The sequence below is a fragment of the Polyodon spathula genome, chromosome 12, assembly GCF_017654505.1.
Source record: "Polyodon spathula isolate WHYD16114869_AA chromosome 12, ASM1765450v1, whole genome shotgun sequence".
NCBI lineage: Eukaryota > Metazoa > Chordata > Actinopteri > Acipenseriformes > Polyodontidae > Polyodon > Polyodon spathula.
Genome location: NC_054545.1, coordinates 27,088,280 through 27,114,830, shown reverse-complemented (window position 1 = coordinate 27,114,830; position 26,551 = coordinate 27,088,280). Strand labels below are relative to the sequence as shown.

Sequence of the window (26,551 nt, the reverse complement as noted above, 5' to 3'; positions counted from 1 at the left end):
CTCAATGCCTCTCAAGCAGATGCTGACATTTGTGTCAAATTGGATAACAGGAGCCCAGAAGAGGCTAGTGAATTAAACCGCTAGCCCAATTTGCAGTTCTGTATAGATTTTAAATTGTGCTAGAGCACAACCCAGTTCTGACCTCTGGGGATAACTATTTCACAAAATTCAGTGTAAAGATAGTTACCACTAAAGTTCCTGAAGAGCTGTGTGATGTTAGATTTCACTTCATACTCGGTCAAAGCTGATCTCGGGTTCTTTTCCTGCAATCCATCCAATCAAGACATGGCCAAAACTAAACAAGCGGATTGAAAGTTTTTGTGAGAATACATGACAGATACTTCACAGCGATATGAAAATAATAAAAATATATATATATTTATTTTCATATCTCTGTGAAGTATATATGAATAAAACTAATTAAATTCCCGGAAACAAATACATAATAATGACTGCAAATATGACTGACTTGTCCAACTAGGAAAACCTCAACCGACAGGAAAATGTTCAAAAGACTTTCAATTTTTTATATTAAAAATAAAAGTTCAGAAAAAGCAAAATCTGTTTTTTTTTTAAATTGTTGAATCTACAGTAATTTTAGAAATAGTAAAATAAGCTTAATACATTCAATGCCAAAACTCAAATGACTTTTAGCCAAAACATTTGCCATTGAATTTAATAAGTTTATTTTAGTATTTCTAAATTTAGCACTATTGAGTGTATAGTAGGTATGGATGGATCTACGATACAACACCATCTTATTTAAATTAGTTTCAGAATAACACTTGCATACAGTATAGAATACAAATTATGAACTAACTTAGAGGACACTCCTGAATTCACATATAGAATCAGAAAAATTCAACTGAAGACTCTGACTTAAGGCAGTAACTTGTTGGGTTGCTCTAGTTGTACCGTTTTTCACACTTGCTTTGGATTCTTTATACATAGTAGTGCGATGACACTATGAAACCTGGTGGAACTGCAGCACATGCCCTCTTACCTTTCCTGTGGCTTCCCACAGAGAAGTGATGTAGCTGCCTCCACCACAGTGGCTTGCACTGCGCTTCAGAAAGAGGAGACTCGTCCACCCAAACCAGTCCGATTTTCTGGATCACCTGGGCCTTACCCTCTGGGAATGGGGGGCTGAAGAGGGTGGGCAGCTGGGCTTTCAGACAGCCTGGGGAACAACAAGGGAATCTGTTTTAGAACAAGCCTGATCCCTTTCAACATCACTTATCTGTCAGTATTCCAGTATATCTTATCCTGTGCAGAGATGTAATTCCGCACATTGCGCAATTCTCTTTCATGTTTAATAGCAGTTCCTGAGAACACACCCCTTTTTTTCTCTTAATATAGCCAATCACATTAAAGAGTGTTTAGACCTATCGAGGGATATAATCTGAACGGCACTGAAGCAACTTAGATTTCCCATTAAGTTAGGTCCTGTAAAGGTAGTTACGGTAGTGTTCATCCATCCTTTATTAATTTGACTGGGGTGACTCCCAGCATTCCAGATGTGATTGTTTGGAATATGGAAATCATTAAGCAAGGCAGTTTGAACTGAGCATGCAGACCTGAACTATATCAATCAATTAAGTAACTTCTATGTCATGACAGTTTTCCTTACAGCGTGTTTGTCGTACTTTTCAGGAAATGTGTTGCTATGCAGTTCTGATTTAGGAAACAACATCGGCTGTACCAATGCAGATTACTGCATTTGTAGTCCTTTAGGGGAGGGATATTTAAATGTCTGTATCTGCTTATTAAGTAGGAAAACAACGACTCTAAATATCGTGAGGAGAGCTTCATGTGTTGCCATAAAGATAATAACATTTAAGAAGAGAAATGAATTCACATGCTGTCTGAATTACTCCGCGCATTGGCTACTTATTTGTCTGGTTACCTATCCAACACACACGCACACATACACGCATACAGACACAATTATGTAAAATATAATTTGTACTAAGTACTAAGTACAAGTTTTACTACTTAGAATGGATATTTGTGTGTGTGTTTGTGGAAAATCTAAAATTTACACTTCATAACACCAGAATACAACCTACCTAATATATATATATATATATATATATATATATATATATATATATATATATATATATATATATATATATATAGTACTGTGCAAAAGTTTTAGGCAGGTGTGAAAAAATGCTGTAAAGTAAGAATGCTTTCAAAAATAGACATGTTAATAGTTTATATTTATCAATTAACAAAATGCAAAGTGAGTGAACAGAAGAAATATCTACATAAAATCAATATTTGGTGTGACCACCCTTTGCCTTCAAAACTGGACAGAAGGGTGAAAGCAAAGCAACCTGCAAGTGCAACACAGTTGTGGGAACTTCTGCAACAGTGTTGGGAAGAACTTTCCAAACAATATTTGATTTCCATTGTAGAAAAAATGCCACGAGTGTGTTCGGCTGTTATATCTGCAAAAGGTGGCTACTTTGATGAGTCAAAAATTTAGATTAAATTTTGTTAAACAAAACGATTCCATGATTTCTCTTTTCCAATTGTTTATTTGTTCTATGCTTTAATTTCAGAGTACATTGATACATTAAACTGCGTAAATTTCAATAAAAACTGGAAAAATGGAGGTGTTCTAAAACTTTTGACCGGTAGTATATATATATATATATATATATATATATATATATATATATATATATATATATATATATATATGGGGCTTGGTTTTTATCAAAGCTCTCAAATCTCTTATAACTATTATGATGAAAAAGCTTTCAGAAAATGGCTAATGGTTATGCATTTAAGCAATACATGTGATAAGATGTTGCCTTTGGTTACCATTATGATGTACAATTGAAATTCAACTCTTGTCTGAACTTACTCTGAATAACCTTTGACTTTATTTTTCACACTGATAAAAAAAAAAAAAAAGATACTGCTGTATACAATCTTGACAGCAGTATCTGTGATCTTAGCTAACAAGAGGATTTCAAGCACCTCGCCTTCATTCTCTATGTAGATCCCAAAAGCACACCTTTAAATGCAGACAGTAGTTTCATTTTGACAATTAAAGGACCATGGAAGTAAAAGAATAACGACAGACCACTTTCTTTAATCTAGTAGGATCCCTGATTTAACTCATGAATCCTTTGGAGACCCTGTGAGTTACCCTCCCCATGGTGCAGACTTGCTTACGATCTCCACATTGCTGAATCCCTTCTTCAGGAGTCTTCTGGCAGCCCCAATTTCAGCCATCCCAGCTCCCATCACAACAATCTCCCGACTCTTCATGTTTACACATAAGACTGAGCTGCAAACACAAAATCACTGCCATTAATCACAACAGCAGATGAGGCTTTCAGTTTGCTACTTTACCAGAAGCTTTGTGCGAACCATTCAACATGCATGTTCCAAGCAAGCACCTTAACCGGTCTACAAAAGACAGACTTATTTGCATGACCATTTATACAGAACTTTCAACCTCATCTCACCAACATGTATGGAATTGTGGTATTTTACCTTAATCCTAAACCTTGTAAGATTTACTAGTGAATACTAATGAGAATGACTACAGTATATCGAATTATACGGTCTATTTAATAACACCCATTCCATTATTGCATAGTGATATAACAGCAAACAGTTCTAGCAGGATATATTCTTATACAAATGATATCAGCCAACTAGATATATGGTTACAGGGAACTCTTTTGTAAGGCAGGGCTGGAAGTCTTATCCTCTGGATTGGAATCCCTAGTAGTTCCCAGATGCTCAGGTACTTTTTCCTTATATATCAGCTAACAACAAACTTTACACTAACTATATATGCATGCCCAAAGCTAATTGGCAGTTAGACCCTTGGGTGACATTACCCAGTTTCCTTTCCTTATCATAGCACAGTCTAGTTGTTTGTACATAGTTTTCTACATTTACAAATATTTTCCTGCAAACACTGGTCAGAATCTGTGATGGCAATGCATTACACAACTTTGGCTATTATACTATACTGTGCATTAACTGTGCTTAACCAAAGTTAACCATGGTTTTAATATTGTACCATATTGTACATATCTGTGATTGACCACATTTAAATGCACCTAAACATTTCTCCACACTTTGCTCTGCTTTTCGGTTTGTTATATATTCCCTATGCTTTCCCATTTGTTGACCATTAATTTTCAATGCTTTACCTGATAAAGTATATATAACCGGGAAGTCCCTGGGCAAATCACTTATGCTCCCTCTTTCGGGTGAGATGTTGTTGTAAGTGCCTCTGCATCTGATGCATAGTTCACACACCCTAGTCTTGTATCTTGTAAAGCGCTTTGTAATGGTGATCCACTATGAAAGGCGCTATATAAAAATAAATTATTTAGACTGAGACACATTTGCAGTGATAATAGTGATTTTTTTGAATAAAACAAATGACATGTGTGCATTTTTTAAAAACTGTGCGTTTGGAATGAACATTCTATTCTGAGATCATTAACGTCATCAACATCAACATTCTGGAATTTTGTTTAAAAGACTACTTTTTTTTTTATCAACTTCTTAAAGTACAGTGTTTTTTGTGTTCAGCCGATGAAAGACTTATAGTCTGAAACGTCTTGATAATTGATATGTAATCAATTATTCTACCTTTTTAAGTACCTAAAATATCCTTTTCTTTTTTTTCGTTTTTCTTATTGATCATTTTGGTACACAGCAGTCTTCATTTTTCTCAAACTAAACACCGAGGATGGAAGGTGCCCACTTGAAGACCCCAGAGATGTACCCTACTTAGCTCAATCCAGACGGATGTCATGCTGATGCGCTGGGGAGACCGCACTGGGTTGATCCCCAGAGCCAGCATCACAGCAGTTGTGTGTGGTGATGCGCTGGGGAGGCAAAATGAACTGATCCCTGGAGCCAACATTACACCTCAGCAATCAACACCAGACAGAAGGTTATCTACATCATCAGATGGAAAACATCACAAATGGAGGGAGATGCAGATGGATCACATTAGTTTACTGCAAAACTACGTCTTAGTTGGTGCTTATCTTGGCGAGAACCAAGTTCAAATCAGCATGAAGTTCAACATCTACTCTCGGGTAATGGAAATCATTATATATATATATATATATATATATATATATATATATATATATATATATATATATACACACTGAGTGTACAAAACATTAGGAACACCTTATTAATATTGAGTTGCACCCCTTTTGCTCTCAGAACAGCCTCAATTCATCCACTTGTCAATCTCCTTTGTTATTTATACACTCAGCACTGCTTCAGCTCTTTGTCTGTGTTTGGTTTTGTCCTCTTCCTCCCTTCTCCTCCATGTCCTATTATTTCTAAGAGCTTTGTCCTTATTTGTTCTGTCTCTCATTCTCAATAGCTGCTCAGCACTAGCGGATGCAGCCTGACCCAATGAGACGTGAGAGTTCAAAGTGTTTTACGTCGTACGTCTTGTCCAGCTATTTTCTTCTCAAGCTGTTCAGTTTTATGTCTCTAAGTCCTCGCTAGATAAGCACCCCCATTCCTCAAATCAAATCCCTTTTATACTACCCTATTCAAGCCTTTGTAAGAGAACAGTGAAACTGTCTTATTGAAGTGGTGGCACTAGTGGTGAACTTTACAAAAATACGTATTTATTTTCCTATTTTCCTCATAAACATAATAAACCAGTATTTACTGTAAAGTAATGCAATGTTTTTGTGCTCGAACTAGCGAACTATCAGGGGTTAGCGCTCAGTTTGTATTAATATGGCGAAAATAAGGCTATTAAAACATGGCTAACTTTTATTTATAAACATATATACAGCAGTATATTTGTATTTCTTTTTTTTAAACCACCACCAAAAAAAAAAAAAAAAACCTGCACCTCCCTTATTTTCTCATTTAAGAGAAAGGAGTCAAGCTGAGGGTCTCCTGTTAAGGCAAGCTTTCTATGAAGACATTTTTATGTATTGCTTTGTGGGTTGTAATAGCGGGATTCCAATGTATAAGATTCTATATAGAATGTAAATCAGTGAAAGACACCCGTCATGTTTTTCATTGAATTTACACAGTTCCGTTTAGTTTAGGGAAGCAATCCTCATATTCCCAAGTGTTTTCTGAAAATGCATTGTTCTTTAAATACAGCCGATTTTATGCTGGGCTATTGTTTAATATAATAAAACATAATTAATATACTGTAGTTATATTAATATACTAAGTTATATAAATTAAGTTATAATAATATATTAGAAGTTATATTTTAATATAATTCATTACCATCCTAGATGTTTTCATGTAAAATATTATCAGTATAACAAAAGCAACGTTTTTTTTTTTTTTTTTCTGGATTGTTTCCGAGCTATGAAGAAGATTAAATATATATCATTCATAGCTTTCTACTGGTGCAAGTAGTTGCTGCAGAATGTCTGTTTGTCAAAAGACCGTAAGCATTTCTATGAACAGATAAAACTCATTTTAGGGAGGGATCACAGCCCCGCGTAGCAATAAAAGACATATCAGGCATGGAATAATGTTGTAAATTCAACTACAGTAGTAAACGTATGTTTTTCATTTATGAAGGTAATTTAAGGAATATTTTCTTCTTTTATGCGATCACAAGGACAATTTTATGTAGGTTTTTTTTTTTAATTGAAATTTGATTTGGAGTCACTAAATGTGTAAAAACAAACAATAATAAATAAGTAAACAAATACACACATAAATAAAATCACAGGCGCTTCTGAAATATGTATAACGATTAGTTACAATAAACACGTCAAATGAATCACATTGTTTATTACCGTTATATATCATATATTTTTCTTTCGTATTTTGTGGACAAGTGTGTGAGCGCGCGTATTATTTCTTAAATCTTTACGATGTCATAATAAACACCATGGCAACGCGATAAACAGATGCAACATAAGTTAAATGTAAATCGTACTGAGCAACCATTTCTAAAACTGAGAGCTGCGTAATCCTACCAGGTAAATCTGAAACTTAAAATAATAATAATAACAAAATGTCAGTGTAATAATATACAGATTTTGATAGTTATTATGTTTGTTTTTGAATAGAAACAGAAACCTTCAAACTTCATAAAAAGATGGGTGACTGGAAAGATTACATTGGCACCATTCTCAAGGAAAAGGATGTGGAAGATGCTGCCATCGTTGGATATTCGGATAACAAATCGGTGTGGGCATCCAAACCGGGCGGACTCCTGGCTGCCGTAACCCCGCAAGAGGTTGAGGTGCTGGTGGGGAAAGATCGGACAAGCTTCCTCAGTACCGGCATTACCATTGGGGGGAAAAAAACCTCGGTTATAAGAGACAATCTCTTGAAAGATGATGATGCAGCCTTGGATGCCAGGGTCAAAGGAGGCGACGGAAAGTCCCTAGCTGTAGGAAAGACGGGGAAAGCTCTGGTATTTCTCATGGGAAAGAAGGGCGTCCACGGGGGGGTACTCAACAAGAAAGTCCACGAAATGGTCAAGTACCTCAAATCGAAAGGCAGTTAAGAATATTTGGAGACCTACTATAAAGCATCAGTAAAACACCCCTACTGCGTTATCCAGTCTCTTGATTTATTATTATTATTATTATTATTATTATTATTATTATTATTATTATTATTATTATTATTATTTTAAATGTTGAGTGTCTTTCTTTACTTGTGCATTGAAAAAAGTTAGCTATACACTATTAAAAAAAATTCGACAGTGGTAAAACGAGCAAAAGTAAAATGCTAAGAAATGTGTTATGATTTTGATTATTATCATTATGATTATTTTGTCTGCTTGCAGTTGTGTAGGACAGGTTAGACTGGACTACAAAAAGGACACGTGTGCTGAACGGCAGAGGTTTCTGACCAGTGCATCAAGGATCCAACTTACTAATCACATTTATTGCGTGCGTTTGTATAAATTAAGGCGATTATAAAATATTTGCCTTCGACAAAACGTCACTATAAAAATAGCATAGATTCTTTGGAGCGAGGTCTTTTAAAAGGAGTTACAACATATTTTTCATAATGTACCCATTCACTTGTGCAGAAGTGAGCGTTTGCACTGAGGTACAAAAAAAAAAAAAAAAAACACAATGACACAATGACACAAACTATAATAAATAAACTTGTGCAACTTGTAGACGTGTGTAATTGCTTATTTGCATAGACTGAATTCACTCTTACAGCAACCATCTTGGCCCTTAGATACCATAGGATTTTCAGAAAACCGTTTGACACGGTACAGCAGTTTAATAACCAAAGTGAATACACGGTTCTGCAGTTTTAGGGGATATTGCACAAAAGCTAAAACACGCAGTTAAATAAAAGTGATTACATTTATCTGGGGTGGAGTACGCTGCACTTAATTAAATAGAGTTTTTATTTGTCACATGTGCTCCATCTACTGGGGATCACGTGTATCTACAGTATATTGTCAGAGCTTTACAGTGTTTCACAATGCCTTGCTTTAAATGTAAATATTGAAAAATTGAATTTGATTACATGCAGATTTTTTTTCCACCGAAGTTGAAAAGTTTACCATGGCCATGATACAGTAATGTGTTTAATAGCGCCCCTTGACTATAAAAAATAATAATTTATGCAGCCACATAAAACTATTGTAGTGGCAAAAAAAAAATGCAGCTCTGTTGCTTTGGACATTATCCAGTACATGAAAGGGACGTTCAACAATTGATCATGAACAAAAAAGTAAAAGGTGTTTTTACTTTTCTGTCCACAAGATGGTGCATTAAAGCAAATAATTGCAACTTAATGACTTCTTGCATTTCCGACTGAAAAAAAAAAAAAAAAAAATCTAAATTAGAGCTTCCAGTACACGAACAAGCTTCATCACAATTACTGTCATAGATACATAATGTAACACAGGACACATGGACAAGGTAACTCCTCATACCCCCAGATTCAGGTGCTCTTAATGACTAAAGGTACAAATGTCTTGAGGAATTGGACAAGCCGTTCTCAAGGTATGTGTAAAGAACGTCATGTAACATAGGATGGAGAGACAGACTGACACACAAGTGCCTCAGTATAGCCCCAGACTGTTAATGACATGTGCTCTTTAATAATACAAGACAGCCAGCCTGTAAGCATATGTTTTAGCTCAGAGGAGCAAAATAAACAAGGAAAAAAGCAGATCTATTGTTGTTTTTGTATACTGATAATGTTTTACAAGAAATGTATTTTTAATATGAGGTAGAAAGCTTAACTATGTGAAAAAGTGTATTTATAAATATAATATATATATATATATATATATATATATATATATAATATATATATATAGATTATCTATATTTATATATATAATATACTAGTCAGATGTGGATTAATTTTTTATGCTATGTCATGAAAAGTTAATGACCAGATCTTTTTTTATTTTATTCACTGTGACATGCTGCAACAAAAATACATTCTATTGTGACGCACACTGCATATCATTTAAAACAGAAATGCATGGCATAAACAAGATATGTCATGAAAGACCATAACATAACATAACATACAGTATTAATGTCAGGCAGCGTGCGTGCTGAATGATAAGGCTTGTTTCTTATCAACATGTCTGTATGTTATGTTTTTTCATTTCATGTCATGCTTTAGATTTCCACTGCAGCTTTAAAATGCAGAAAAAAACAGCAAATAGATAGGGCAGTGTTCCTCCATTATAGCTCTTTCAATCACTCCCAGCCCATGATCTTGTCCTTAATTATTGAATTGAGCTGTCCAGAGGCTTGTTCAATCAGGTCTAATTGTTATATTAGACCTAGTTGTTCAATTAGGTATTAAAGGAAGGAACAATATTTTGGACTGGAATGCATTGAGTGAGCTGCAAGTGAGGAACATTGATAGGGGCAACTACATCTTTAAATCACATTGGCAAACAAAAAGTGTGACTATATTACTGCTTTAGTGGCTTAGAGCTTGATGGCCCCCATAATTGGATTATCCTTATCTCAGGGTTTTTATTTCTGATATGTACTCTTTTCACAGAAGTTTGTCAGTGATAAACAACAGCTTTAATTGATGTGCCTGAAAGCCGTTTATGTAGACAAAGCTTTCAGTGGTTAACATATTACCTTTTCCATTTATTAAGAGAACACCATTAACCTCTGTATTAGGTGCCATCCACTAATTATAGACCAGAATCGGTTTTAACTCGAGGAAAAAACAGAGGCGTTTTAATGAGCAATGAATCTATATTTCAAGCATAACAAACCAGAATTGGATATCCTTACAGTATTGGCATGCCTTTCTGGGTCACCTCACAATAAAGCTGTCAGGCCTACCATCTTGTGATATATCATTATATGTTAACCTTTAAGTGTGGTTCCGGGTGTGGTACTAGGCCTGTGCGCCCTATCATCTTCTTCCACTAATTAAATCTATTCTATTTAAACCTTAGTCACTGTCACCTAGTTGTCTTGTGTTTTTCGTTTTCTCCTCCTCCCTCCTCCTCCTCTAGAATCTCAAGCTGCCTTGGAATCGGTCTCCTCTGGGGGGTTAGTGATTCCACTTTCTCCAACCCTTTGTTAAGCATCGCTTCATTTACCACACAGAGGAGGGTTCTCCATGAGTCAGAGGGGACCCACAGCCAAACCCCTCCTTTAGCATGCATGATCCCTTGTCTTCTTTTTCAGGTTCTGATGCCTCAATTTATGTGAGGGCCCCAAGCGCTGGATCCCCTCTTATTTGTCAGGTCATCTCAAAGACAATGGCCCCCTTCTGTATGTCATAGTGACGGAACCCCCCTACTGCATATGTTGGGCCATTGAAGAATCGCAACCTCTTTTATGTGTTAATATTACTAATCAATGCTTTTCTTTCTGGTTCGCAAGCCTCTTCGTATGTCGGGTCATCTCAGAGACGATAACCCCTTTTCGTTAGTCGGGCCATCTCAGAGACGATGACTCCCCTCCTGTTTGTCGGGTCTCCTCAGTGATGGATCCCCTCTTTATATGCGCAGGGCCTTTGAAGGACGGAGCCTCTCTTTATATGTTATACGTTACTAACTTTATGCCTTAAAACATCACAGCAGGTGGCCTTGTTCCGCCCACGTGAAATTTCATTCCATTGCTTCATACATTAATAATGTTTTCTTCTTTTTCTTTTCAGTTGACATCTTTTTGCCTTGAAACCTTTGGACTCTTTAACCCCTGTTGTTATTTGCAGCTGTGAATTTGTTGCCTGATTTCATTTATTTTTAAATCAATAATTTGTTTCATACTCAAATACATTTTTCAGTACATCATCTTTCGGATTTAGATTGGATCGAATCAGCCAACCAAAGTGTCAATAGAGGATATACAATGAATGTTCATGGAATACTGTAGTTAAATTGTCAACACATCCATTGTGAAATAGCCACAGCGCTGTACGAGTGTTCAGGGGGTAGTCTGTGTGTTTAACCCTAAATTAAACAGCTGGATTCTGAGAGTCACTTCCCTTTCATAAAGCTCTGCACCTGCTTAGCAATATAGAATAATTTGGTACTGTGCCGTTCACCCTGCCATTTGGCTTGGGTTTTAATTGATGGTAAGATTTGAAAAACAAAATCTGCTCAGGAGCATTGAATATCAATACCAGTTCAATTCTACATACTGTGCAGTCTCTCAACACTTAACCACCATAAATCCAGCACACAAAGGTCGTGTCTCATCACAAAAAAAAAACATTAGAAATTATAAACCTCTTCTCAATGTCTTTGTACTAGGGGTGTGGGTACCAGCCATGGTAGTCCTAGCACAGGGCTGCTTTCCTGCACACCACACATAATACCAACTATGGTAATATCATGCCTGAACAAATGCAATTTAAAATACAGTGTGCAAAAACAGCATAATCCAAACAGAGGCTGAGCTCTGCCCCCATTGCTGTAGAAGGGAGGTCCTGCTCCAGGAATCTTCTCGCTAACACATCCTTGTATGCTTTTCCGCTATCTTTTCTCTTAACCCATATAAAACTATTTTGATAGAACAGGTGGTAGAAACTGGATCAGTGAAAAGCATCAAACAGCTAACTAAACATAAACATGGAATGTCAATTAAGACCTGATGCATGCTTTTAGATAACAAATATAATACAACTTCTTCATCTCTAGAAATCACGAATATTAGCAGCACTTTAAAGATTCATTTAACTTGACCTGCTTATAAAATTACTTTAGTAGATCTGCCATTAATTGAAATAAATGTAACCATTGTGTTGTGAGGCTGCACTTTTGCAAATTGATTAATTGTAATTCAGAACAGAACTGTGGAATAAAGATATTGATTAATTAAAGGTATTGGATCCTAAACTAAAGCAGTGCCTACAAACAAGAAACTACAACTGTTTTTGAAGTAGGAACATCGTCTTCATGGAAACAGCATGTCATAGGCTCCATCCTAACTAATGTATTGCCTGACCAAATACATCTATACATCTAAGAGTTGTCAAGGATCACCACTAGTTTATAATGTTACATAGATCACCACTAGTTTATAATGCTACATACAATGCTACATCCGAACCAAATTTTATGAAACAAAATGCTACAGAAAACCATTTGTGCAATTTCTCGTTGGTTTAAAATAAATTAAAAAAAAATCTCAAAGATGTAGAGGGTTTTATTTGAGACTTCGGTTAAAAGGTTATCTTCAGCAGCAGGTGGGTTGGAGATCAGAACAGTTTTCCACACAGAGTGAGTTGCATTTATATGAACTCAGAACTGATTGCAAAATGTAATCAATATATTTCAACCATGCTGCATTGTGGTGCTGTCTGATTTGTTTTTCATCGATCGAAGCTGTCAGATGAAGATGTGAAGCTCATATTACCATCGTTCTATCTTCCACATATTGGTAATTATTTTCCAACAACATTTTTTGTATGATTAATCCCTTTCCCTAGGTAAAAGAATTCCAGAATTTAAATTAACCATTACTGTTGCTATTTTAGTTTACTCTCCAGTTTTATAAAAGATAAATTGAAAACGCAGCATTTCAGATTATTCTTAACAAAAATCAAACGATAGCTGTTACAACCTGTTATAATTGCTGCAATGTGGCCTGATTTACCACAGAGTATGGCAGAGTAATTCCAAGTAAGTAACTTTAACTATATAAAATTAAAAAATAGAAAAAAAAGACCATGGAAACATCTATGAAACCGGTATAATGGTCTTCTATTTTTGAGTTTACCCATATAACAGTTTCCCAAAGTAAAAGCATAGCAACACGCAATAAAGCATAGTGAAAGCATAGTCAAGCATAGGCAATCATTGTAAAGCCCAGATAGATATGGTAAATCATGTTTTAAAACAGGGCAACTCATGGTAAACATATAGTAAAAACATAGGGAAATTGTAAAATGGCCATGGTAAACTTAACCATTGCCATGAACAGGTTTCATTCAGATAGCCATTAATACAGGTTTTAGTCTATATATAGCACATGCTAAAACTCTTGAGACTTTTCTGAAGTCTGTACAGCTCCTTGGTAAACAAAAAACAAAACACAAAAAAAAAATCTTTAGTAATAATTGTCTGGAGAGGATAGTTGCCATTAACTGATGGAAATGTATCAGACAGACCGCGTCCTGTTTCACACTCACTGGAGGAGATACAAAATCATATTTATTTTTTAATTAAATCACACTCTAAGGAATGTATTGCAGCCATCTGTCAGCTTAACATCGTTACAATACAAATATTACACACACTGATTGCATACTAAAAGAGTGATAAGTACTTACATTGTAAAGAAATAGCGAGCAAATGTTGGATTGAACAAACAGATATACTGAAGACACATTGTCAACAAATATGCTGATACAGTATTTCAGAACATAACAACAAATATCTCAAAGCACAGTCAGAAATAACAGCATATATTTAAACACAATACTATTAATAAGTTTGACATGACATGCGACAGGACACCTATCTGAGTTCCATCCTTGACAACGCAAAGCATGTGGCACTACAGAATGCTTTTGAAACTAGATTTAAAAGTTGCAATTGTCTCAACATGTCTCATAGTTTTGAACAAGAGAACACACTCTTGCCTTGGGGCGCAGTCTAACCCTAGGAAGTTAGGAACCTGTTACAATCCTACATAGAATGGAATGTGAAGAGGATATCAGCAAGATCACAGCTCAGAACTTTCATTCACCAATCAGGAAGCTCCACTGGAGGGCACTGCCTTTGAAACAGAACAATGCAAAACGTTGATAATGCAAGTATATCTTTAAATTAAGAATTTGAAATGTGTTAAATAACAACAAAAGCACCATTTACCAGTTTCTAACTGCAACAAAACCTGTATTAATCGGGCATTATCTTGGTAGTTGACACTGTGTAAATAGTAAGCCTTTTACATTCCCGATATGGTCAAATACTAGACGCCAATGTCCTCTAACCAGGTATAAATCTTATGGAAGGATAGGGAGGACTGGGTAATTTAAATCTACAAAATTATTTTGAAATTCATAGAAAATTGCAGCTTTTTTAACAGTTGATAAAGATATTATAACTTTTGTAAATAAAATGGTAAATGTGTACCTTGAATGAAACTATATATACTAATATTATACTAATTAAAATATTATACTAATCAAATGAGGAAGCTCCAGTTTCCTCGCCAGCCCTAGGTGGAACTGTTGAAAAGCCAAACAAACACAATGCAGAGGGTCAGTCAAACTTGTCGGGTCGGTATAGCACGATTACAACAGATTGCTCAACCTTGACAGGCATTATACAGCTGCTGTAATATTTCATTATGCCTCCATAACTCCCATCTGTCAGTGCCAGTGTCAGCTAATCATTAGATATGTTATAAATAAAAATGAAATGATGATAACTTACATTTTAATAACATTGAATTAATATACAAACCCTATTATTTTGCTTTATTCATCCATTCATTCGATCACAGTAATCCGACTCTTACAATCATAAATATTAATATGTATTGTACTTGAAATATTGAACCCTATTAACAACACACAAATAGAAATTCTAATAAGCTGACAAAAAGAGGGATTTCATTTGGGCTTAGTTCATTGCCACTGGTTTGGTTTAAGCACAGGGAAGTAGGGGACAGGTCTATTGCCCTACAGTGTAACTTAAGACTCTGGTGATAAGGTATTTAGTTATTATGCATGCAGGTTATGACACTTATTGAAGCGGATAGCCATAAGTTTGTATCTATCTGTTCAGTACCCTGAGATGTTCATTCATGATACTATAAAATCAAATGCTGTATTGCAGCAAGAAAGACAAGCTAAAGTCAGCGCTGTCTCCGATTTCAGGTAATCACACCACTTGGTCATTAATTGAAGATAAATAAGACTTGGATAAACTGATGTCATGAAACAAAAATAACCTGAACCGTAGATTATCCCCAAAAATGAATTCCATGGAATTGTAAATGAAGCTGATTCCAGCTTGTAAAGAGGAGATGTGAAAACAGCACAGGGAAGCACGATGCTCTGCTTCCTCTGCTTAAATCGATTACTTATAACTGCCGACATGGAAAGCTCTGCTTAATTTCTTGATTTCTCAATTCTAGAATACTGACTGAAACCGGCAGGTTAATGGCTTGTAATTGCAAACAATATGTTGCACTGCACTTCACCACCTTCCAAACACATTTACAGCAGCTGCAAATGTGAACACAGACTGATTCAGGCTCCTTGAGGTTCAGCCTTTGACACCCCAGTCATTGAGCTTGTTAATAAATTAGTTTCAAGCACGTTACATGGTTAACCCATAGCCTTCCACCCGTAGACCCCTTACACATTAAAAACAACAGTTGTCTAAGCAGCACCTATGTAAAAAAAAAAAAAAAAAAAAAAAAAAAGGGTATGGATATGTTTACTTTTGCATGTGGGGTGCTAATTTTGTGCCGTGTGTCAGCAGTTGGAACAAGCCAATTAGCTTTAAATGTAAGTTACACATTTTTCAACTTTCTACATTGCCCTAATCTACAGCTACACTTAAATCACTGTAACATATCAATGTTATGTACAAATCGTCCCATAAACACATGGCATAGTCACATTTACAATTTGCAGTAGCAAGGAATCAAGTGAGAGTCCCACCATCTTTGTCTGCTCTTTGGGACTTCCTGTTATTTCATTGGTGTCTTATTTGTCTCAGCAAGCAGAAAGTTAAAGTGAGACATCCAAACTATACGCAGACCTTCTTACAACCAATTGCAACATAATGGATGTGGACCTGATATGGTAGCACGATATTACTGTTCTGCAACGACTAATCAATCTGTATGAGTTCATACTGTCGTGGTTCAATTGGTATTTCATGATATGCAATGTTACCAATGTGTTACCTTTTGTGCATTAGCATTGGCGCTGAAGATCATTTTGCAGAGTACAGGAAAAGTTACAGAAAAAATACTCTAGTTAAGAGATTAAACTGATTACAGGGTTATTAGCCAGAGCTGATAATCAATTGATTCTAACGCACCTCCTGAATTATCACTACTGATTGTATATTAATAATTGTAATTTATTTTGCACAAAACCATTCCACCAGTGAGGCCTGAAACACAGACATATGTCACAATTTGTCATTTCGCACAGATCAAATGAATGTAAGTATTTATAACCAGTCTTCTGGACCTGCCTCCTGTCATGTCTTACTCTTTGAAGGTGGGCGGAGCTGTTTGCAGGCTTTAGATTCTTTCGTGAATAATTAGAAGAACAAAACCACTGAGAGAAGAGAAAGAGAGTTTGAAAGTTAAATCTAGAACTGGTTCATTTTGGGGATGTGCTCTAAATAATCACATAAAATAAAAGCAAATGCATTTCCTCTGAAGATGTGTAATCTTGCTCATTTTCTACATTTACTGTATTTTTCAAGGGATCACAAAATACCATAATAAACCTTAACATATTTAACGCATGTATTTCAGAGCCCATTCTGGCTGCTTATTGAAGCATCATGAAACCTCTTAATTGTGCAATGGGTTGAGATATTTGTCAATATTAATATAGTCTTTGCTTTCAAACAGTTTAAAAATGACAAGCGTGTTAGCACTGTTAACCTTGCTAAGTTTTTCTAACTAACCTGAAGTGGTCTGAATTCGGATTCTTGAGTTCCACAGTTAGAATGATTTGCACTTCAATACAAAGGCAGGTCTGCCACAACTGTGTTATTTCACAGTTTGCTGGCATTGTTCACACCAATGCACTTGGAGGAACACACCACTTACACTAATGAGCTTTTATTTTAATCTTTAGAAAGTTTGATTGAATGTCACCATAGGACAGATGAAAAAACACTTTGTGCTTTATTATTTTTATCAAAACCACCTCGGTCATAATTACAAGAAACACTTCACATGTTTTCCTAATTGATGACCTCATTAGCATATCATTTACCAAGAGTATCATTTAGAGAATCCAATGTGATGGATCAAGCAGGGGTGTGAAATCATTAATTGCAATGGAGTGGGTTACCAATATTGATTTGTTTTTGTTTTTTTATTTGATGTAAGAAGAGTGCCCTTTCCATCCATTAGCCTCCTTTGACCCAAAATAAAATCTATATTCTACACCAATAGAGAATCAGATGCCCAGTTGACCTCTATGTTGTAACAACCTTGGGTGAGTCCAATTATCTGCCCAGAAGAGCGCAAAGCCCCCTACAAAAGTCCAGATTTTAGGCACGGCAGCTGATTGAATGTAGACCAGGTATATTTTTATTATTTTTTTTATTTGCTGAATGAGACTCTGAAGTTTTGTAATAATTACCCTTTGACCCCCAGAGTAGTTATTAAGCTTACTTTCTCTGGAATACTGTCATGATTAATACTTAAACCATAACATCAATACTCACTCATAAAATGTAAACTTAAATAATAAAAACCCTTCTTTTTATTTCTGTTGACAATTCTCAGATTCTAAAGGAGTTATATATAAAAAAAAAGACAAAACAAAGTGAAGAAAACAAATCTTATTCCCTGCATAGGGATTACAAAAAGTAAGCAGTGGGAAGATGCAACAGGAGGCATACACCATTATATTTGCAAATTTAGGTATTTTTTGTTTAAAAAAAAAATACAATACTGCTACCCTTGAAATAAAGGATTTTGAAATGTTGGATTATTCAAATATCATATGCCAAAACATACATACACATCCATGCTGAAAGTACTAAATTAGAGCCATCATTATAGTTAAACTAAATGACTGACACAAAGGTGGCTAACAGGCAGACATCTCTATATACTTCCAGATTCTGGAAGACAGCTGGATAAGCGCTTCTCTAGTTATGTAAAAATGTACAGTAAGTGTGACATGTAGGCTGATGGTCAGGTGGATAGCCTCCATATACCCCCACTTTCGGATATTGTCAATAGAATGCCCTTGCTATGTGAATCCCCCCCAAATCTTCATCCTGGTGCTGGGGAACTAGAACTCATGATATAACAAATGCCTGTCGTTCCACCACTTAGAATCTGGAATGTGGAATACCTTCATTGATTCTAGACAGTACTTGACCTCCCATTATGAAAAGCATGCTTATGTACATTGTCCTTTCATTGTAATCAAATGTTGTGTGTGGTAGGAGGTCATTGCTACTGTTCACTAATGTCGTGTTTCCATTTTCCACTGGCACAAAGTTGTATTTGTAACCGGCAACAGACTGAGATCAAATTATATTGGTATGATATTGAAACTAGACTACATTTTACAGACTAGTAAATGGTAAAGTATCATAAGGCAGCTAAAATGGTTACCTCTGCAGTTGAAGAAAGGATTCGGTGCAGCAGTTTATGTGGGTCTCATGTTTGGAAACAATAAGCACAAGATTGCTGTGTTGTAATTTCACACACAGTGTATGATATAAATTCAAAGATCATGCAATCAGTGCCACTCAGCAGAGGGTATAACTTTTAGTTTAGAGTGTAGGTATGGCCAGCGGTGGGACTTTAAGAAGAACGCTTAACCTTTAAAGGTTAATTGCTGTTGAAAGTGGCCTTGCTTTAAGCTAGGTCACCTCGACAGCAGGCCTTTCAAGTGACATACTACAAAGCCACAAGGAAGTTCAGTAGGTAATGGCTGTTGACGAATGTCGATTGATTGGTTTCTTATGAAATTTGGGGTGTACTAATATTAAGGATCATACTTTTCTTGCAAGCAGAACTCCATTTGTAATATTTATTTGAGTCTATTTCACTGTCATTTGTAATACACTTTTGTCACTATGGTCCTGTAGGATTCCATCCAGCATGTTACCTTTCTTGGAAGAGTTCATGTCTTTGTGTTTGTTGTTTGTGCCATCCTCCTATTTTAGAAGATGGAGCAATTACCTGCTCAGCATTGCCAGGATATTAAGTGAACAAGGGATCTGAGTGGTGATGGCTGGTTCAATAAAATAATTTGCCTATATTAGAAGAGTGTATGCTCATTAGTTCAGGGCTACTAATCAATCTGTATACAAGCAGTCTGAGTGGGTTGTTTTCTACTAAGAAATGCTCATCCTTCATAAGCAGAAAACACACTCTCCACAGATCTGTATACACATATCTGATATTTAAATAAGGAGCATATATTTATATAGCAGGGCAGAGCCCTGCATGTAAATAGTGTGTAATTACAACTAGGGGGTTATAACATAATTATGAGTAGAAGATACATTTTAAAACCATACTGTTCCTGCAATAAGCAATATGGTTTATATAGACAAGTATAGTATAGACAAGTATAGACAAGATGAGACCTTTTTTGCTTTCTTGAATCTAAGCATTATTGCACATTCTATACTCTAAAATGAATCATGTAGCCACTGGGGTGTATAAACTCTGACCATTTTGAAGGGCATTTCCCTCACTGGAGTGAATGGTAATTTGACTAAAGCCATACACTTCGGTCTTGTAGGTGGTCCACCAGTCTATCCAAAATTTGCTGGTTAATTACACACCTGCATACGTTATTACTTCATTCCAAAATCCATTGTGTTTTTGCTGGTAATGCTGTAGGTCGATAATAACACTGCCATACACTGTTTGCGTATTGTACTGATCTGCAGAGTGTGTCACACACTACACAACACCAGCCAATTTCATTTGGAGGCAGCAGAGACTGTCGTCCTTGCACGCTCTGTTGACTTTATTAGGCTGGTGCAAGTCAACTTGACTCTCTCTGTCTACTCTTTTCAAAGGGACAGGTACTACAATCTTGACACAAAAGTAAATGTTGCTAGCTTCAAATGTCATTTGCTCCTGTTTGTTTTTACTGCCCCCTTTGTTCTGATGTTTGAAATCATTCTGTGGTTCTTATCGACTACAGTAGCTCTTCAGTTCCAGTTGCCTGCCATAGACACACAAGCAGATCAGCTAAAGTGTAAGAACAGTAAAGGCTGCATCATCTAGGGATCTGTCACATTGGATCAAATATAACAGTAAGAGGCTGCATTATCTAGGAATCTGTCACATTGGATCAAATAGAACAGTAAGAGGCTGCATCATCTAGGAATCTGTCACACTGGATCAAATAGAACAGTAAGAGGCTGCATCATCTAAGGATCTGTCACATTGGATCAAATAGAACAGTAAGAGGCTGCATCATCTAGGGATCTGTCACATTGGATCAAATAGAACAGTAAGAGGCTGCATCATCTAGGGATCTGTCACATTGGATCAAATTTCTGTCTGTTTTACACAAAATACACAGCTATGCACTAGATGGTGCTGAAGTGTACTAATATAAAGACTCTTTGACTGATCTATTCTAAAATATGTCTATCGAACCTTAGGTAAAAGCCACTTTACTGTGCCCTCAAAAAAGAGAGAAGGAACTTGGCATTTCTTCTAAGTATGATTTTGTAGTTTTACATGCTTTTTCAATACCCAGTTCATTTACCATCTTTTGCTTTATCGTTCTTCCCTATGATTTACTATGCTTTCACTATTAGCACACCCCAAAATTGATTTTTAAATGTATGCATGCTGTAACAAACATAGAGCCTGATACAGCCTAAGAAGAATGATGAAGCTGTTCTACTCTAGGCTATGTAAATCTTTACACATGTTTTAATTTTGTTTTCCTATTATTTATTTAAAAGATCAAATTAACAGTTTATTTATTTATTTTTACAGATTCAGAATCTTGTTTACACGGTTTCCCTGTTAGGGGCAGACCAATGAACACATGACATTTAAAACCAGTTCATTTCAAAATGAAGAACAGCTGTTAAGATAATGATTGCATCTCCCCTCTTTCTATTGTTGGCTTGTCTGTGTTTTCCAGAGTCACTCTATATTCATGGGGCTGTTACTGACTCACAGAGCTACTGCCTGAGATGTGTTATTGAGCAATTAAAGAAACAGAGTTACCAGGAGAAACAATCAACCACCAGCAGATTGTCTGGATACCAACCCAAAAAAACTGCTAGGCTTAGGAGGGAGCCGGATTACTCTGATTGTCTATTCTGGCTAAGCAGATGAACACTTTAGTCCTGATTGTTAGTCTGATAGCCTTGGCAGGTAGGATGCTTGTAACACAGTGGGCCAGATTTATTAAGGTCTTTAAATAAAAAAGTAATTTGCAATTTTTTTTTATGTAAAACTTTAAACTTTTCTAATACTGGATACAGTTTTACAAAGTTAGGCATGAACTTCACCTTCAAAACACTTTCACAATCTCATGTATTGTATGCATTTTTATGCTAAGTTTCAAAATGGGATGTAGAGCCACAACATCACGCTCTGGACCTTTTCTTAAGAGCTGCCATTCCGCATGATGTGGTTCAAAGTTCATAGCCACTCACTTTTTTTTAAAGGTGCCAGATCCTTTGAGATCTATTTCCTTGGCAGGGGAAATGCAAGTTCCTTACATGCCGGTTTCCAGGGTTTCTGTCAAAGGGGAGATTATGATTTCCTTCTCTTGACTAACAGTATAAATATTAAAGACATGGCACTGGTGCATCCCAGGCCCCCTGTCTGTCACAATAAAGAACTTGTTTTGATGCAGCAGAGCAGGAAAGCAAGAGGCACAGAGCGCTGCTTAATGATCTGAGATCACAGGGATTTACAATCTGTTGAGGACGTCAGCTCTCAACTCACATAAATCATCTCTCCTGGTGCTGCCCAAGACATGAGCAGGGGATACTGCTCATGAGGATTGACCACTTTTGATCTTCCATTCCTCATATAGGTCTCTCATGTACCATTTTGAAATATTCATTAAAAAACTAAATAGGTTAGGGGCTCCGGAGCAACGCATCCGGTAAAGGCACTCCAAGCGGAGTGGAGGATGTGCCCTATCGCCTGGAGGTCACCGGTTCGAGTCCAGGATAGTCCAAGATAGTCTATTGCCAACCGTAGAGCTCCCAGAGGGCGGCGCACAATTGGCCGAGCGCCGCCCGGGGGAGAGGGCTGAGGTCAGCCAGGGTGTTCTCGGCTCACTGCTCACCAGTGACCCTTGTAGTCTGGCTGGGCACCTGCGGGCTAGCCTGTAAGCTGCCCACAGCTGTGTTGTCCTCTGATGCTGTAGCTCAGAGGTGGCTGCACGGTGAGTCTGCAGTGCGAAAAAAAGCAGTCAGATGATGGCACATGCTTTGGAGGACAGCATATGTTTGTCTTTGCCACTTCTGAGTCAGCGCAGGGGTGGTAGCAGTAAGCTGAGCCTAAAAAAAAAACAATTTGATATGCCAAAAAATAAGAAAAACTCTTCCCAGAGAGTAATATGTTTTCATCGCCTTTAGCACTGTCTTTCTTGTCTTTCATTTACTTCCCCTAATGAGCAACATGTTTTAAGCCAGTGCCCTGCTTTGACCCTTAGGACAAGCTAAAATGATATAGGAAATGCAACTATAACAAACTACAGGACAGTAAAGCATGCAAATGGAGAGTTTCCTTCAACCTAACATGATACCTGCTATTTTAAAGATGAAGTATGTTCAGATAATTGCCATCTCAAAAATCATAGCTGCCATAACTGTAGTCATACTTGTAGTTACTCGTTCTAGTAAATAAAGCTATCTCCATTGTTACAAGTAGTGGCCTGGACCATGACCCCCTCAGAGACGTTGTTTTTTGCAATTAGAGTTTGAAAATTATACCATGAAAGATATACAAAGTACAATGAGAAATGGATACTAAACATTAAATTGTATTAAGGTAGTATAACTACGGATGCAATTGGAAACCAACAGAAGTCTTTTGTATCATTTACTGGAAAGAGGAAGACCAAGAGAGACTGCAGTTCCTACATCTATGATATTTTTTTCAGGACTACACAAGACTTACTGCACATGTCAAATCAAAGTGAGCAGTGAAATGTAAGGGACTATTAAGACTCCCAAATAAAAAGTGTATATTTATAGTGTCTCAAAATAAAACTGCACTATTATTGATTAACAATATTGTAGCAATGTTCTGGGGTAGTCTCTTGAGAAACAAGTCATTAGCTTCTCTGGTCTTTCATGCAGCAGCTATACTTGCTCAGCTGGCCATATACCAATTAGGGTGAGTCTGTGAGTTAATCACTAGTGGAGCACAAGTGAGTTGGTTAAGAAGTGAATTGTACAGTCTGCTGGACCTGTGACAATCAGTCAAGGGGAGGTGAGGTTTGGCTAGGATTCATACTGGAACAAGGTGGTTTTTAGAGAATTAAACAAGGTCCTCTAGGTGTTGTGTGTATTATGTATTATATGTATTAGCTGGGAGTATGCACTACCTCACTACTTGCAGACATTGAGTATGATCATGACTCTGAATATGCAATTGTAGAATAGAGGTTTGGCTGAATCTTGCACTCTGGGAGCCTGAACCGTGCTATTTTAGCTATTTTTTAGTTATATGTAAATCGTTTTTTCTGTGTTTTCGCTTTTTATATACTGTATGAAATTATTGTTTTCAGCCACTTTCGTTTTTTTCTGTCACAATATGTATTTAGTAACTCGACAGTATTTGCACACTTCAATTGTACCTTCTTTCTTTTGCTGTCTTCCACAACGAAATCCTTATGGTCACAGGCATATTCATTTCGCCACAATTTGCAATTCTGTTTTAAATTCCACGAGCGTGTAAATACTACCTATAGTACTGTAATATAGCTTTAAATCTTGTGAGTGTGTTACAATCCTCCAATAGAAATATACACTGAACAAAAATATAAATGCAACATGCAACAATTTCAAAGATTTTACTGAGTTACAGTTCATGTAAGGAAATCAGTCAATTGAAATAAATTCATTAGGCCCTAATCTTTGGATTTCACATGACTGGGAATACAGATATGCATCTGTTGGTCACAGATACCTTAAAAATAAGACACATCTCCTTCACATAGAGTTGATCAGGCTGCTGATTGTGGCCTGTGGAATATTGTCCCACTCCTCTTCAATGGCTGTGCGAAATTGCTTGATATTGGCGGGAACTGGAACACGCTGTCGTATACGTCGATCAGGAGCATCCCAAACATGCTACTCTGGTGAGTATGCAAGCCATGGAAGAACAGGGACATTTTCAGCTTCCAGGAATTGTATACAGATCCTTGCGACATGGGGCCGTGCATTATCATGCTGAAACATGAGGTGATGGCGGTGGATGAATGGTACAACAATGGGCCTCAGGATCTCGTCACGGTATCTCTGTGCATTCAAATCGCCATTGATAAAATGCAATTGTGTTCGTTGTCCATAGCTTACGCCTGCCCATACCATAACCCCACCGCCACCATGGGACACTCTGTTCACAACATTGACATCAGCAAACTGCTCGCCCACATGACGCCATTCACGCTGTCTGCCATCTGCCCGGTACAGTTGAAACTGGGATTCATCTGTGAAGAGCACACTTCTCCAGCATGCCAGTGGCCATCGAAGGTGAGCATTTGCCCACTGAAGTCAGCTACGACACCGAACTGCAGTCAGGTCAAGACCCTGGTGAGGACTACAAGCACACAGATGAGCTTCCCTGAGATGGTTTCTGACAGTTTGTGCAGAAATTCTTCAGTTGTGCAAACCCACAATTTCATCAGCTGTTCGAGTGGCTGGTCTTAGACGATCCCGCAGGTGAAGAAGCCGGAAACAAATTTGTGCACAAAATTTGAGAGAAATAAGCTTTTTGTGCGTATGGAAAATTTCTAGGATCTTTTATTTCAGCTCATGAAACATGGGACCAACATTACATGTTGCGTTTTTTTGTTCAGTGTAGAAATTGCTGCCACTCAGTAGTTGGGATGGGTTTAAAGTATTCAAAACGAATCACTGCGAGATACAAGTCAGGAAGAAGGGACATTGCCCAACTGCATTTAAAAAAAAATGTATTTATTTTTATTTTTCACTGGGAAAAGGGTCAAGGCAATGTAAATTGAGGAACCATTTCCATGTTTTTTTTCTGTATTTTTTGGCTATATCCCGATTTCATTTATTTATTTTTTTGTATCAGGGCTGTTTTATCATTTTTTATCAGTCAAAACCTAAAATTCAGAAGTATAAATCAGATGGGGCAATCCAATTGTCACTGAACCAGTGTTTTCTTTTAGAAAAGTTGCTATTTGGTAGTAAAATTCTTAAAACAAAGATTTTAATAGAAGGTAAAGCCTTTAATTCTGGGATGAGGATTTTGAAGAATGAGTTAAAATTACACAGCCAGTAACGTTGTATGAATGGCAAAACGCTATCACAATTATTGGGGGAGAGTGTAGTGTGGAAATAAAACATAAAAAAGTTTTTTGAAAAGTTTTTTTTTCTTTATTGTTATTGACATACACATACAGGTCGCACGGTGTCCCAGAGCAAAACTCTCACAACACCAAATTAGCCACTGCCTTTTAAATGTACAAAACAAAACGAACAACAAAAAAAAATCACTGGAATCCTACCCCTAGAGGATCAGGAGCCTCCTTACCTTTCCCTATTCTAAAGTTAGAGGGAAGAATGAGTTTCTGTTACCTAGGGTTACCACACGGCTCCATGCACACCATGTAAGTTCATGTTTCTTAACTCACATTACAGTGCATTCTGGGATATTTGACCTATCTCAGGTACCTTTCATAGTAGGACTACACTTACCAGAATGCATTGGGGTCTGATCTGCCCAACTCTTACCTAGTCATATATTAACCCTACCTTTAACCCCACAGTTTCCCCCCCAAAAATATTTTAAATTAATGATAAGGTTTTAAACAGTGAACAAACAGCAAGCGCCCTCTGGTTCTTCTCTCACTTTTAGTTGCCTGGTGGCTTCTCCCCTGTTGTGATAATGACCTTTTTTTACACACAGCTGGGCACCCACCTGCTAATTCAGTACTTGTTGCAGCTGATGCAAGAAAAAAAGTGGTTATGCATGATTCTTTGTTTCTAATTAGTTACCCTAAAACTGACCTCACCTGTGTCACATTAAAAAGAGGCTCAAACCACTCCTCAGGGTCCTAAAACCCTAGTATAACGCTGTCACAGAGAGTTAAAACTTCTAAGCAACTAAGCAGACAAACATTTTGGCCTTCTTCAATGTCCTGAAACAATAATGTGTAATAGGGTGGATTTTGTTGTATTTGTAAGCACGTTTGTTTTGAA

General features: G+C 36.8%; 1 protein-coding gene across 1 annotated transcript; it reads left to right on the top strand.

Annotated features, from left to right (window-relative positions):
• Nucleotides 1-7,099: 7,099 nt before the first annotated feature.
• LOC121323846 (profilin-3-like) lies at nt 7,100-7,513 on the top strand. Its single transcript, XM_041265125.1, has one exon. It carries the CDS (start codon nt 7,100-7,102, stop codon nt 7,511-7,513), a length of 414 nt encoding a protein of 137 aa, XP_041121059.1.
• Nucleotides 7,514-26,551: the final 19,038 nt, after the last annotated feature.

What these genes read in the sequence shown, in the direction of transcription:
- LOC121323846 (XM_041265125.1), top strand. Translation starts at nt 7,100, where the DNA reads ATGGGTGACTGGAAAGATTACATTGGCACCATTCTCAAGGAAAAGGAT.